This window comes from Danio rerio, chromosome 7, assembly GCF_052040795.2.
Source record: "Danio rerio strain M-AB ecotype USA chromosome 7, GRCz13ab, whole genome shotgun sequence".
NCBI classification, from domain to species: domain Eukaryota; kingdom Metazoa; phylum Chordata; class Actinopteri; order Cypriniformes; family Danionidae; genus Danio; species Danio rerio.
In genome coordinates this window covers 43,840,574-43,856,774 of record NC_141027.1, presented here as the reverse complement: position 1 = coordinate 43,856,774, position 16,201 = coordinate 43,840,574, and the positions used below count along the sequence as shown (strand labels likewise).

General features: G+C 36.9%; 1 protein-coding gene across 8 annotated transcripts in view; it reads left to right on the top strand.

The window, feature by feature from the left end:
* cdh8 (cadherin 8) overlaps positions 1-16,201 on the top strand; it is a 435,086-nt gene that overhangs the window by 324,421 nt on the left and 94,464 nt on the right. For all 8 annotated transcript variants that reach the window (XM_087261647.1, XM_087261652.1, XM_087261649.1 and 5 more), the window contains one exon: positions 10,772-11,066. In XM_087261647.1, coding sequence (XP_087117773.1) covers positions 10,772-11,066 — 295 coding nt within the window. The remainder of the gene's footprint in view (positions 1-10,771; positions 11,067-16,201) is intronic.

Below are 16,201 nucleotides of genomic sequence, written 5' to 3'. Positions count from 1 at the left end.
GTCCATTCAGCCACTCAGTAAATGAAACGAGGAGTGGGGGGGAGACTAAGCAGAAATATGAAATTAGAATCTCAATCTGTATTATCTGGACCAAGATAAAGCTCATTATAACAGAATTTTCTATCTCTAGTTAGATCTGCTTCTTGAAAAAAATCTATTTGTTTTTGATTTGATTACATTTGCTTTGTGTAGCAATAACATTCGCTCGGTTTGGTTCCTTTTCGGCACAGTAGGAATAAATCAGGAGCACAGAAAGGCTAATCATGTACCTGGGAAGGTTATGGAGAAAGCAACACCATTCAAGGCACCGTGTGGTATTCATTAGTCAAGCATACATCACATGCTTACTGTCATTGTTTTGCATCAGGGTGTTTATTGTTTTCCAGCCCAAGCTCATTGCAAATAAGTTGGGCCAGAGATGTCTCGTTTTTATGTTTTAGATGACAAATCACTAGATGGTGATGCTTACGTTACATAGGGTACATTTTGTTGCATGTTTCAGGTACACATCCTTATTGTGTGCGTCCACGAGAAGCAGAGATTGTTGCACAGTTCACCTATACCAGCAAATCACTGACCCTAAACCCCTAAACACAAATGTAAGGGAAAGGTGCACAATGACCCCATACTGTAGTTTTACTATTGCTTGTATCTCTTTTGTGGAACCATACATCACTGGACTCAAACTCAAGTGCTCTGCATTGCAAGAATAACACTGTAAAAAGTGAGAAACAAAGCAAATTGACCAATCTAGAAAGGTTGTCAATATGATGATAGGTGAGGTGAATGTATTTGATTAAGAATCATAGATAATGTTAAGTTGTTTTGATGTATTTATTTGGTTTTGTTTATAGAACTGCATGAAAATAATCCTTTATTAGTTGATATTTTGTTTCTGTGAATATCATTTGTGTGAAAAGGAACAAAAGTTGTCAGTGTCATACTTCATACGAGGTGGTAATTATCCTGAATTTAAGCTTTTTACTCAATGGTTTTAGCAAAAAGATGTAACAATAATAAAGGAAAAAAGAAATAAACGTTTACAATATTCTTTTGAAATGCAAACAATGAGTGTAAGCCAAATCAAAAAAATAACCAACAAAAACAATCCTTAAGTCTAACGTCTAAACTAGGCGACAAAAATAAATAATGAAAATGAAACCCAATATCTTCAGTGCACACAACAACCAATCTACACTCTTAGAAATAAAGGTACGCAAGCTGTCACTGGGGTGGTACCTTATCAAAAGGTACACATTTGTTCTTAAAGGGTCCATATCAGTACCTCAAAAGTATATATTAGTACCTAAAATTTATTAAGAAGACTTTTGTACTTTTTTGATTTCTGTTGTTCTGACATCAGCAGCAGATGTGAATGATTTTCTTTATTATATACACAATTATGCCTTTGAACTGCTGTATAAATGCAATATCACACTTGTTACAGTGCAATAAGGCTGTTTATCATTACTGTGCACGCCTCCCAACAGTGCTGATATACACCCATTCCGTAATGCTACTTGTGTGATATTGCTCATATATAAATACACACACACACACACACACACACACACACACACACACACACACACACACACAGTTGTAGTCAGAATTATTAGCCACCCCCCCCCCCCCCCCCCCGAAATATTTGACATGTTATTTAATTTTTCCACAATTTTTTCCCAAAATTTTCCCCAGATTTTTTTCAACACATTTCTGAACACAGTAGTTTTAATAACTTAATTATAATAACTGATATATTTTATCTTTGCCTTGATGACAGCAAGTAATATTTTACTAGATCTTTTTCTTAAATATATATGTATGTGTATGTGTTGTTCAATTACATGTCATTATAATTGAGGAGAATCAAGTCATATATGCAGGTTTTAAACTGATGATAAATAATTATTTTTTCAGCATGTATTGAGTTAATACAAGTAATACATTTTGATAAAACAGACGAAAAAGGATGGTTCACTCCAAAATAAAAACACTGTTTATTTACTCTCCATCATGCCATCAAAGGTTTAGTTGCTTTTAAATTCTTCAATAGAGCACTAGAGAAGTGTTTTTGGCTTAAACTGTGGTTGTTGCTTTATAAAAAGAAAAAGAGATAGAGAAAATCAATGGCTATTGACACTTTGACAGTAAAAGGAAAAACATAAGATTCTTTTTCTTCACAGACCAATCATGTCATTGGCTTGAAAGAGATTGTCAACTAAACATAAATTTAAAACTATTATTTTGATGTACTACAGAAACTAAGGTCACCTTTTTATTGGATGGTTTGGGGTCAGTAAAATAACAGCAACATTGTGTTGTTAAGTGAGATAGCCTTTCAAATAAAGAAGGGTTTAAAATAATTGTATGTATATGTATATATATATATATATATATATATATATATATATATATATATATATATATATATATATATATATATATATATATAATTCATTTCATCTCGTGTTATTACATAGCAGATGGTGGAGGTAGAAGTTAAGAAATGATAGAGAAAGTCTGAAATTAATTTTGGATGCGATACATGGCTAGATTTGAACCTATATCTCCCACATGAGCACCACATGCCAACAACAAAGGCTAAAGCTTCATTTAGATAGGCAAAATGAAAAGATGGCATGCTGTAGCAGGGAATAAGTGTTGCACTTAATATCACCTTTATATCACAGCCATGAATTATAGCAAAGCTGACGATGAGCAGAAGTAAGGTAATGTCATTAGTGGCTGTTAAAAAATAGATGACATCGCTTCTGAAAGCCTCTGAATCCATTACAGGAATTTGCTCTTGCAACATGCATGATCACCAGGAAAGCTTTTAGTAGGTACCATGAAACTGTGAAATCGTGGTGGCCTTGAGAGCATGCTGTAAGACATGGTCAAGTTCACAGATCACTTAATGCTATAAGCAGAGCCCTATACTTACAGCATGACTAATTGACCATTGAGGTGGTCCATGGGTTCGGGCTCTGCTGACACTTTTTCTTGAAACTGAGTGATCTATGTAGGTGATGGGGAATCTTCTCTTCTCCACTTGTGTCCTCTCTGCCACTTGCCCTGACAAGGTGCAAAATCATTAATTTGCAGCAACGGACCTAACGCTGCACTTTAGTGTGCAGCCGGCAGACGTGGTGGGATGGAAGGGTCCTCATTACAGAGCCACTGATTGTTCCTCAGGCTACTATAAAGGTTCATCTCCAGCAGCCACTGACATATTTTCTCCTGAACTGACAATAAAAGCTGTACTCCATGGCTGTGGTAAAGGGAGAGACGGGTGTAAAACCCACTGTTGTTCCTGTTCGGCTCCAGTCGGGCAGCTCTGAATGTTAATCCACCCCAGTGCGTTGGCAGATTTAAGACTGCTCAGGATTTTACATTTCCCGCTGTTGCCGTTATTCGTCAACTCCATATTTCTCAGTGTTCCGTACTTCAAGTTTTCAATCTTCCCTCCCACTTTTTTATGAGATCAACATACCATTGTGATTGTTATTTTATTTTTCCTTTTTTACCTCTTTCCCCTTTTATTGGAATAATCATATAATTGCGTTATTTGGTGACACATTTCAGTTGTGATTGTGACAACTCTGCATACTCAGGCCTTTTGAGATAATGTTGTCAGGATTGGTGATGGGAAATGGGGAAAAAGGAGCGAGGACTCAAATGCAGGGAAATGGGATTTTATTAAATAATAAAAATAAAATAAAATGCAAAATAAACTACCCCGAGGGGGAAAACATTAACAAAACAAATACATTCACATACAAACAGGACTGGGCAGACTGGCAAGGATGAGGACTGGAAACACAACAGGACTAGACTTCAAACGACGAAATGTGATGACGAACTGGCACAGGACAGCAAAAGTGAGGGGTATATAAACTATAGAAAATTAACACACAAACAGGTGAACACAATTAACTAATAATGGGTTAACAAGGAGGGTGGGACAAGACAATAGACGGGAGAGCGCATGACACAGAGAGACAATACAAGCCATGCGCTCACATAACAACAAGAACATGCAGCCAATGAGAGAACTCATTAACCGCATGTTCATGACAACAAACACAACACTGAAGCACACGACAAAAGCACGTGACCACAATGTAAACACCAAGCCACGTGCTTTGACAAGAGACGCAAGACACGAGCACACGATAGATAAACACCTTACCGTGCGCTCACACATAAGCAACGCACATGCTTCATCTCAGCGCCAACCAAAACTGAAACCAACTAGACGGAGGCGCCGAGAATAAAGCAGCGCGCTGCTGACAGAACAAACACAAACACTAGTACAAGAGCGCGCACGTCTGAGGGACGCAGAGCGTGCGCGGCCACATCAAGTGGCAGCGCGCACACTCTGCGTACACCCACGACGGCGCGCGCGCGCACACAGAGACAGAAACAGGACCAGACATGGAGTAGTGTCAGAGCTCTGCCACCAAAACAAGAATTTACAAGACCAAAGTGGCAGAACCCTGACAAATGTGTTCATGAACTGTCTAATTATTATCCAGATTGTTATGCATTGAATTTCACTTGATCTATAAAGCACACATATTATAAATAATATGTAATATGTAATTGTCCATGTGTAATTTATTTGTCAAATGAAGATATTGTCAGCTGATTTGAGCATTTATGTAGAGATTTAGGCAAACCAATGGAATATGTATATATATATTTATCTTTATTTATTTTATTTATTTATTTATTTTTTGCCAATAAAAAACTGGCTATAAAAACACATTCAAGTCAACAATTATGCTTTCTACATTGATATAGATCCAGTCCATTACCAGTTTCCCAGTAATTATCATATTTATTTATTGTTTACTTTTTATGGAGTAGTCAAGACCATGTTATTAATATACATGGTAGTATATTTTTCTGGGTTTGTGATTACAAACCTGTTTTTGATACTAGTTCAGTAAAAAGAAAGAAGAAATGCCCGCATGTGTTTAGCATTTTCAAAACAACAGTAATGATTGTGGTATTGTTTGCGCAGCTTTGGCATTTTCGGGGTTAATTATTGTGATATCTCGATTGCAACAGACAAATACTGAGAAATTTCCGTAGACTGATGGCATTTCATGCCGTTCAGCCTCATAATCTTAAAATGTCAGCAAAATCACCCGTTTTGTCATCACTTTAGACATTATGCTAGTGTATCATTTAAATACTAGCTTTAAAGTGATGTAGCAACGGTTTCTGCTGTTCTGACGTCAGCTGCAGATGTAAAGTAATAGCAGAAGAAAGTTGTTCCTCATAAAAAAGGATTTTTAGACTCTCCGTGTTTTGATTATCTTTTATATATACACAATTATGTTGTCAAATTGTTGTGTAAACAAAATATCACACTCGTAGCAGTGTGATATGGCTGTATAGCATTACTGGTGGGACACTGAAGGGCGTCACTTACCAGATACGCCGCTCAGCGGCGCAACAGAGTGCGCACATGACAATTAAAAGTATCGCACACCAGACATGCTATTTTAAATGAAACTATTTGGATGGCACTCCTTGGCGTTGGGCGCCGCGGAAAGCCGCAGACTTGCGTCGCCGGTGTGTGTACATTTAGAGAAATCTATGTTTAGAATTCTGAAATGCATGGCGCTGCGTGGTGCTTCTGGTGTGTGACCCCCTTAAGGCACTCGGTCTGCAGCCTCAAGCCAACGCACGCCTCCCACCAGTGCCAATATACAGCCATATTGCACTGCTACTCATGTGATATTGCACATATCTTTTTTTTTCCAAGCAAAGCAACTTTTCTAAGGCTTAATAAATGCATATTCATGCTGAATTAGTAAATTAAATACTCATAGTTCAACACTGCGTTTCACACTTTAAACTAATACAAAACTATAAGTTTTTAATTATTATCATCATTTTAGTTTTAATTATTATTATTATTATTATTATTATTATTAAAGTTGTATTTTTTGTTGTACTTTTACATTGTATTTCAGTGGCAATATTACATTTAAATAAACAAAGAATCTGTCACATCAGTTCTGTATATAAAATGTGTGTTCAAGGGCTCATATAGTGAGACGGCATACACTGAAGACACCATACGTGTCACATGTGATCAAATATGTGTGCAGGATATAAAACCATGACATTCATTGACACAGAACATGCAGACGTCATATCTAGTTATACTTAATATCGAGTAACATTTCACGTGTTAAGAGAGTTGTGGTAAATGCGGATGCCATAAGCTGTTTTAGTGCTGGAGTTGCCCTGGCAACCCGGATAATGACAGACTGCTTCCTTTCCGCAGCCGTACATTCAGTCGATTGTTTGCACATTGAGATTAAGCGATCACTCGTCAGAACGGGACTGGTGTGAGCGCAAGCTTGAAATGTTGTCTGTACACATAGGGCATGGGGTGAACAAATGGAGGAAGTTAAGTTTTGCAGCTGTGACATTTTGTTCCTATATCGCTGGAATCCATAATGATCTACATTATTGTTCTTTCTTTTTTCTTTCGAAAGCTTAAAGTCAGAATCACTGGAAAGAAAAAGAAAAAAAGTTTTCCATCAGAAAAAGCACATCATTAATTTGGGCTCATTTAGGGGTTTTCGTGGAGCGAGGACTGTTGTGAAGCTGATGTGTTAATGAGATAGATCTTTCATGTGGAATGATAGGACAATTAGGAGAACAAAAGTGCAAGGTGTGACAATTTAAGTGTGTGTGCTTTGTCAGTGTCTGGAAACGACACCGCTGAGACAACATATGCATAAAACCATAGTTATTAAGCAATTGCATTTTTTTTTCTTGAAGTCTGCATTTCAAAGCTCACGCTGTCCTTGTTACTGCTATCTCAAGTGTACTTCCACCTTGTACTAGGTTGTATATATTACCACCTCAAGATATGGAGCTGAAGTCACTGTACGTGATGTTGCTCTAGTTCTAATGTGAGATTTAAATTAACAAAAAAAGAAAAGGAAATTAAAGATAGTTCTGCCAAATTAAAAAATGTAAGAATTATTATAATGCCACTTTAAAAACTATTGGATTGGTTAGGTTCACTGTCACATGAACCTTCAGACACAATTGTCATAATAAAGTCAGCTTATAATATGTGTCATTGTTTTAGATACATTTGGTTAAAATTTATTTTTTATCGATCAATTTATTATTGGAAAAACTTAAAAATTTTCAGTGGCTTGCTTGCTATGTTGCTGGCTCATGTATTGATAATACATAAATCAGTGGTGCAGTGGGTAGCACTGTTGCTTCACAGCAAAGGTAACTGGTTTGAGCATTGGCTGGGTCAGTCCAAACACATGCGGTGTAGGTGAATTGGGTAAGCTCAATTGTCCATAGAGTATGTGTGTAAATAAGTTTGTATGTGAATGAATGTTTCCCAATAATGGGTTGCAGCTGGATTAATAAAGAGACTAAAGACTGATTTATACTTCTGTGTTGAGTGATCTGCTTGAGCCTTCCACCTGCCTTGCTTGTTGTTGTGCATTTATACTTCTGTGTGCTGTTTGTGTAGCTCTGCAATAACACTTCCGAAACGCTAGCTGGCAGTAGGTTTTTCTGTTACTCAATGTTAAGTTTTTTTCTGAACGCTACCTTAATATACAAGTGGCTAAAGCTTGCTCATTCGGAGGCAATAACCGGTGAAAGTAAAACAGCTTTAACCGTAAGGTAAACACAAAACAAAAGTTTCCATCTAGAGCTCCTCTACGGGACTCCACACTTGCAAACACTCGCTTCATTGGGTTCGCGTGGCTCTCACCCCCACCCACACTCAGAGTCGTCAGCCCTACCAAGCCGACCAACCACAGAGCTTGCGATACGTGTCAGTGCAACTTATAGTTACATCTTTTGAGAGGTGCCCGTCGGCCATGGCCATGGCAAGGGGTCTGCGACCACACAAAGCCTCTGCTGGAGCATACGTGTGTGCTTGACGCAGAAATATAAATCAGCCTTAAGCTGAAAACAAAATAAATAAATAAATAATCCAAATAGAAATAATGAATATATATATATATATATATATATATATATATATATATATATATATATATATATATATATATATATATATATATGTATATGTATATATATATATATATATATATATATATATATTGAAGCTGTGGTTGCATATTTGACAAATATGCCATTTGCCATTACGTCTTGAGTTGGCTACAGTGTCTCATTTGGGGTTTTGGTGCTTCTGAGAAGATTAAAATCTCTAAAGCAGTGATTCTCAAACTGGGAGTCGCCTAATAATTTCAAGGGTTCGTTAGAGTGATTTCAAATTTGTGTAATTTTCAGTGATTATAATATTTATTTTTCAGTATTACAAGTGAAAGCTAACATTTTTAGATTTGTTCAAAGATATTACTAAAGTTAGTATTTTTTTTAAGTGACTGTGCAGCGAATAACTTGCTAGTTATCAATACAGCACGCACCTGGATGTGAAAACCGCAACTGCAGAGATGGATAAATTTATATTTTGCAAATCTAAAAATGTGGAGGAAACTGGACAGTTTGGACAGTCATCGGAACCGTCTACTTTAACTAAAATTATAAAATATTTAGGATACATTCAGGCAGAATGCATCTTTGCATTTGAAACGCAGCGCTCAGGAACAGTTTAAAACAGATGACATGTCGACTTGCTGCAGTAAACATTAGCTGCTTCCCAAATCGCATACTTATGCACTATTCTACGCCATTTTGTAGTATAAGTAGTGTGTTCACACTGAAAACTCTAAAAATAATAAGTGCACTTTAATTGGATGGTGAAAGCAAAATTCTCCTACAAGAGTGATTATAGCGCCTCCCGATGGTGAATGCGGTTACACTCACGGCAGGTATTATTTGATAATTTGATTGTTTATTTCACTGATTTAGCAACCGTCAAACGTCATCAGGGAAACAGTTTGAATTTCCGGTTAGTAAAAAAATTAGTGTGCCATTTGGGACGACACTACATACATATACTATGCTGTTGAGTGTGTAAGTGCATAAGTACATAGTGTATAGTGTGCCATTTGGGATGCAGCTAAAGACTGCAACGCTTGGCGCCTTCGCACTCTTCTTATTGGCCCACTGTTTCAAACTTGAACATGAAAGGATTGGTTAAAATCAGCTGTCAATCACTCAGTCAACCCCTTCTGCATACAGATGACAGGGAGAGCTGAGCTACAACTGCGAAAATGTAGCAAGCTGAAGATGAGAGAATGAAAACAACACTGACAGATTTTGTTTTAGAAACTACCTACCTAAATCTACTAATAATGGCACGTCTAATAACTGATCATGTGGTGAATGTTAATCCACCATCTACACTTTTCGAAGAGTGGCTAAAAGACTTCCATTGGCTTCAAGTCTGCTACGAAAATAACAAAAGCATTCACTGTGTGGGACGGAATTTTCAGGTAACTGTCACATCTACACATTTTAAGCACGAGAGCTTCTGTTTAATCCATCATTTAATCGGCAGATGCTGTCAGCCGTGCAAGTGGCAGCTATATGTACAATTTAACACCGTGACACCATCGCAAAAGGGCTTGCACTGAGTAAACTAATATCGCTACTCATGAAAAGGCCGGCATTGCTATTAAAATGACGTGTGCAAATAATAAGATGTATGTTAAAAGCATTTGTGCAATATTGGACACCACCCGTGAGAACAGCACAGTTATATCATTAACAGAGGTGCTACCAAGCAAAAATGTTAATTTCGAGCCATGTAATGTATAGTAAATATAGTTAAAATATTGTGAACAGCTTAAAATAAGTTATTTTTATTCTTTCTATATGCTTTGGTATTGGGGGGGTCGCAATCTTACATTGGGGGTCAATGGTTTAAAAGTTTGAGAATCACTGCTCTAAATGACACATTAAAGTTTGAAACATTACAGTTTTTAGAGCACAAAACGTGTACAAAAATTCTAAATAATTGATGAATAGCGTGATAATTAGCAATAATAAGAAAATAACAAATATAAAACTGCATATGATCAATAGTTGAACAGCGCTTCAGCACATAGTTTTTTTTTTTTCATTTTCATATGTACAGTTGAATTCAAAACTATTAGACCTCCCGTGAAATTTGTATCATTTTTCAAATATTTCCAAAGTGATATTTAACAGACCAAAGACATGTTCACAGTATTTTAACAATAGTATATATATATATAACACGCACGCATGCACACACACACACACACATGCCTTTTGCATTATTTGCTCACACAGAGACACACATTTTTTCACTATATATATATATATATATATATATATATATATATATATATATATATATATATATATATTTATATATATATACTGTGCACAACCCAATTGCTTCCCCGTTCTGGAACTGTGACCTGGTGACTGGTTTCAAGTTGGTAACAGGGCCCTGAGGCAGGTGTGAGCAGCGCGCTTTGACCTCCACCCTCTACCAGCGATGTATGAAGAGGTGAATGACAGATAGATGGGATACACAGCCCAAGCATTACTTGGAAATCCAGGACTTAGCCTGCCCTTTTCCACGTTTTTGTCTGTAAGATTGAACGATTTAGCCGTCACAGTAAAACACTAGAATTTCGAAGAGACTATGCAGCTCCGCTCTTGGCGGCGGGCTTTAATTCTTTTACGTGATTGATTACAGCTCAGTCCAGTGTGGATGCCATTGATCTGGTCCTGCTCGAGTGGTATTAGCTGTGACTGGAAGTAGCCTCACATCTCCTCCTCTGTTTCTCTTTTTTAGCTCCATACCGATTTGGACGTGGGCAGTAAGAACATCAAGTATGTGTTGGCGGGCGAAGGGGCGGGCACCATCTTCGCCATCAATGAGAGGACGGGAGACATTCACGCCATGAAAAGGCTAGACCGAGAGGAAAAGGCCGAGTACACACTCACGGCGCAGGTCATCGACAGAGACTCCAACCAACCTCTGGAACCGCCGTCAGAGTTCATCATCAAAGTGCAAGACATCAATGACAACCCCCCACAGTTCATCGAGGGGCCTTACAAAGGTTCTGTGCCAGAGATGTCCCAAGTGGGTGAGTGATCTCCTTTCATCATCTTCGCTTGTCTCCGCTGAACAATAGCACTAGGCTCTTTATCTCGCAATGAAATGAGGCAGACAAAAGCTCTGACAAAATATACAAGTTGCAGAAATAGAGCTGCCGCCATCTAAGAATAGACAGAAAGAAATAGGGGGTGACAGGAACTTCTCGTGATTGTGTCTGGAGATTGATACAACATGCATGCTTGTGTCTAGAGTCATGTTGTGACCTCAGAAACTAATGGATCATGATGCATCATGGAGGTCTGTTACTAAGAATCTTTAGTATAGACATTTTCTTATTATTCAGGCTGTGAATAGCATCTGTATGTTTTGTTGCATGTGTGGCTATGCACTCTAATGAATGTCTCATACAAATGGTGAAATCGGAGGTGACAGGAATCTCTCATTATTATGTTTGGAGGTTGATTCGGCAATATGCAGTGCAAATGCTGTTGTCCATATTTATGTTCTAACTTCAGGACAGAATGGGCCAAGGTCAGAATTGAATGGAAGTCTGCCTCTGAGAGTGTCCAGTATGAGCATGATAATATTATTTTCAAGCTATGTGTTGTATTCATAAGTTATCAAGTATGCACAGCTATGGATCCTAATGAATGCATCTTCTTAAAGGGATAGTTCATCTAGTAATGAATAATTTACTCAGCCTTATGTTGTAAAATTTTCTCATCTTCAGAACTCCAATGAAGATTTTTTTGATCAAATTACTGCACTTCAAAACATTCATAAAGGCATCCAAAAAGAAATATATATGATGTTTAATTCAAGTATCTTGAAGCGACACAGTTGCTTTATTTGATCATTAATATGCTTTTACACACATACAAATGTTGATCTATTTTTTATAGCTAGCAATTTTAAAAAAGTGTTATTCTTGTCTCACAGAATGGTTGAGCAAAAACCAATGAGGCTTGTTCTCACACTTGTTTGCTGATTGATATTTATTTATGAGTTAAACACAAAATGAAATGGCAAATGTGTCTCTTTAGAAGACTTTTATTAAGCCAATCAATTCTTATGGATTCATTTTTATAATGTTTTGAAGCATTGCCATTTTTGAGGGAACAGAATTCCAGTGGAGAGTTTCTTTAAAAACAAGCAGCTTCTTATGACCCATAGATTTGTTTTTAAGGTAATCACTCGGTAGCTAGTGTAAAGATAAAGACAAGTATCACTTGACTTGTGGTCAAATCACATATGACCATGATCAGCATGCAGGATTGTTGAAACAGAATGTGTAGACTCTTTAGATGTCTCCTTATACTGACTATTTCCCCAGTTCCCAATTCACTAAAAAAATATATAATATATAAAATATTATAAATATAATCCAATGCATGTTCAATGCATGTTCTCTGTGATCAAATGCATGATTGTTGCTTTATAATAACACAGCACTCTACCAATTGAGCTACATGAATTACAAATGTTTGTGTAGATGAAAGAGCATAATGCATTATTTCTCATTCGAGGTAGGGGCACCATTTTAGCAAATGCTCCTGTAGGCCGTTTTTCACCAAACTGACAAGCAACACTAGGCTATACTGTATCTTCACATGCTGCAGGAAAGGTTGTTTCAATCCAAAATAATTTCAATTTTAATTAAAAATCATCTTTATTTATGTTGTGAAGAAGAACAGATATCTTATAGGCAAATGACAACATGTTTAAATTATAACATTTTTATATTTGACATGAACAAGGCCTGCTTTAAAGAGTGCCTGTGATGAAAATCAACTTTTGTAAGCTGTTTGGACAGAACTGTCTGTATGTACTGTATAGTGTCCACTCATATTGGAGTGATATAAACCCAACAAGTCTAATTTTTTTATATGTTTTGACATTAAAATAGAACTTAAATTTCAATTTTGAGGCCCATCGTAATGTAACATAGTAGTGTGGGTTTCCCCGCCCACCGAATTGATTTATAGGCACCATAATTTTGTAATAACATGTATAAACATGTCCACAGAACTTTTTTTTTTTTTTTTTTTGCAAATAAACAGGGATTAAAATATTTGTTACAACATTGAAAGTTCTCAAGATTTTGTAACAATGCGTTATAATGAACTTCTCATTAGTTTGTGCTTTAAATAGGGCACACACATGCAGTAGGAGGTGAAATTTTCTTGGTAATATTTAGAGATGGAAGTAGATTATACTTATGCTGTTGCCATATTCATGAAGTAAGATCAGAATTGAAGTGTGGATGGAGTTCTGCTTCTGATATTGAGCTGAAAGACCTTAAAAAAAAACATTGTTTAATTGTAAATCTTTAAACGAAGGGGGGGGGGTAGGGGTTACTGGTTCGGAAGATCCACCCCTCACTGACAAAGGTTCAGAATTTGTCCCATACATGAGCTCATTTGTCCTATTTTGACTGCTATGTCATCATGGTGCAAATAACCTATAGAAAAAGGCTTTACGACCAAGCAGAATCCTCTGTTAGATGTCACTTTTCTTTGACTTCAGCTAATCAGTTTTGGCCAATGCTAACAAATAATTTTCATGAGAACCTCATCCAGCTGTGCAAGAAAACATACACTCTGGCATAAGAGAAGTTATGGATCACTGTATTGTTGGGAAAATATGGGCGGTATAAGATCCTGTCGGTATGATAAGGTTGGATATAAATATCACTGTTTCACGGTATAGAGATTACTGCTCTAAAATCTTTTTTTTTAATTTTTTTTTTTTATGTCCGGGTAAAAAACATAACCGTTTTCCCCTTGGTATACAATATATTTTTATTTGTGAAACATTTTTAAATATTTTGGAACAGTAGATGTGTTTACTAATTCAAATAAATTTTTGACTTCCGCTGTCTTTATTTGTGTCAAAAAACAGATTTTTTTTTTGCACAATTTGAAAATGGCGATCCGGATCTCTTTTTTTTTTGCTGGAGATACTGCGGGCCTAAAAAAAAAAAAGAAAAAATTTTAATAAAAAATCTGACACATACCTTAGGAATAGTACATCCGAATTTTGACAGTTTTAAAACATTGACTTTTCCAAACCGTGGTATACCTTGAACACAGTTATCGTCCCATGCCTATTTACAAGTAACTTTTATTTTAAATACTGGACCTTATTCTTGAAACAAAAACATGACCAAAAAACACGCACTAAAAGCGTACCATATTAAGATAGATTTTTCAAATCATCAAAAGGTTTGGTAAAGATGACCATCCGATACGCTAATTCAGAATAGTGCTTAAAATGTCACTAAAATGCAGTATTTAAATTTAATAATTAAATAGAAAATGAGGTGTATAATTGCAAAACAGTCCACTTTCTGAGAAAAAAAGAACCACCCCTTTCACCAGGCTGGCTACGCTCCTGGGGCCTCATGTACGAAGACTTGCGTGGAAATCTTACTAAAACATTGCGTACGCACGAAGCTGTAAATGTGCGTACGCAGAAAAAAATTTAGATGTATGAAACACTGCGTACGCCGAATCTCACTCATATTCTTTTGTACATCCGAATGAACGTGAAACTGAGCGCAACATGCACGAGCACAAAACCCCTCCCTGCCTCCTCCCCCGTATGAATATGCTAATGACTATGCTAATGGCAAAACCCAACGAAAAAGCAATGGCAAAAGCAAGCAAAAAGAGAAACTTTGAACAGAATGTGAATTGGAGGTGCTGCTTTCGGAGGTAGACCGGAGAAAAGCGGTGTTATTTGCAAGTTTGTTCTCCGGAATTAATAACAAAAGAAAAAAATAGAGTGGGAGAGTTTAGCTGATGATGTTAACACAGTTGGGTCTGAACATCGCACTGAGTGCATTAACAAAAGAGGTCCCACTTTATATTAAGTGTCCTTACCTACTATGTACTTACATCAAAAAATAAATACAATGTACTTACTGTGTTTATAATGTATTTATAATAGAACACTTGTGGTGCTTTTGAGTTGGGATAGAGGTTGGGTTATGGACAGGTTTTGTGGTATGGGTAGGTTTAAGGGTGGGTTAAGGTGTAAGGGATGGTCAACAGTGTATTTACAAATGTAGTTACAGAAGTTAATTACAAATGTAATTACATACATGTATTTAATCAAGCATAAGTACACAGTAAATACATGTATTTACACAATAAGTACATTGTAACAAACTATTAATTTCTATGTAAGTACATATTAGTTAAGGCCACTTAATATAAAGTGGGACCACAAAAGAAATAGTGTGGTTTATATCTGTAAAATGTTACTGGACGCTTAACAGTCTCAGTGGCGCTACTCGTAAGACGCATGTGCTCATGAATAGATACGTTTGAGCATGAACTCGGCTCGAATCCAGCGTCTGATGAACTCTTTCTTGTTTTTTCCCCCGCTACATATCAGATTTTGCCAACTATTTATCACGAGAAAGACGAGTAGGAATCATCAATACATTTGTGCATCATATTTTATTTGCACATTTATTGAATGGAAATGTTTCTGATTCACGCATGCAAATTCATCTTCAGATAGTGTCTTTATAGCAATGTGCGTGCAGTAGATAGCTCAGATTACATTGGGAAAACAGGCGACTGCTGCAAATTGTGCTTTAATGTTTAGCTGGTCAACTGTATGGTATGGAAACCTTATATACCTGCTGAACCCGTCTCATACAGCTGCCATTGCAAGGCTCAGACACTTTGTAGAGAGGAATTTAACACAACTGCCTCTAGGAGTCGCCAATGGAAACAAAACAGACACGCACAAAAAATGTGCGTACGCCTGCCAGAAAGCTGCCGTGAAGCTGCGCACATTCCCACGTTCAGTTCATTGTTAGTAAATCCAAACGTGAGCGATTCTGAGCGTGAAACCTGGCGTACGCAAAGTTTTTGTGCGTACGCAGCGTTGATACATGAGGCCCCTGGTGTACTTATGAGTTTTCAAGTATCCATGCAATATAATGATCGTCTCCTTAAGATTTGCTTTAAATAGAGCTCATACTCAGTAGACAAAGCCTGTTCAAGCTTTTTTTTTCTGTGTACTATCCAGAGCCTGACCTTGAGATACTGTATGAGTAAGCCGGTGAAGGGAATTTCATAATAGTGCCACTTAAGGGATTCGTTATAAACACCATGACATTCTGAAAGCCGTGTTGTGCTGCATTGT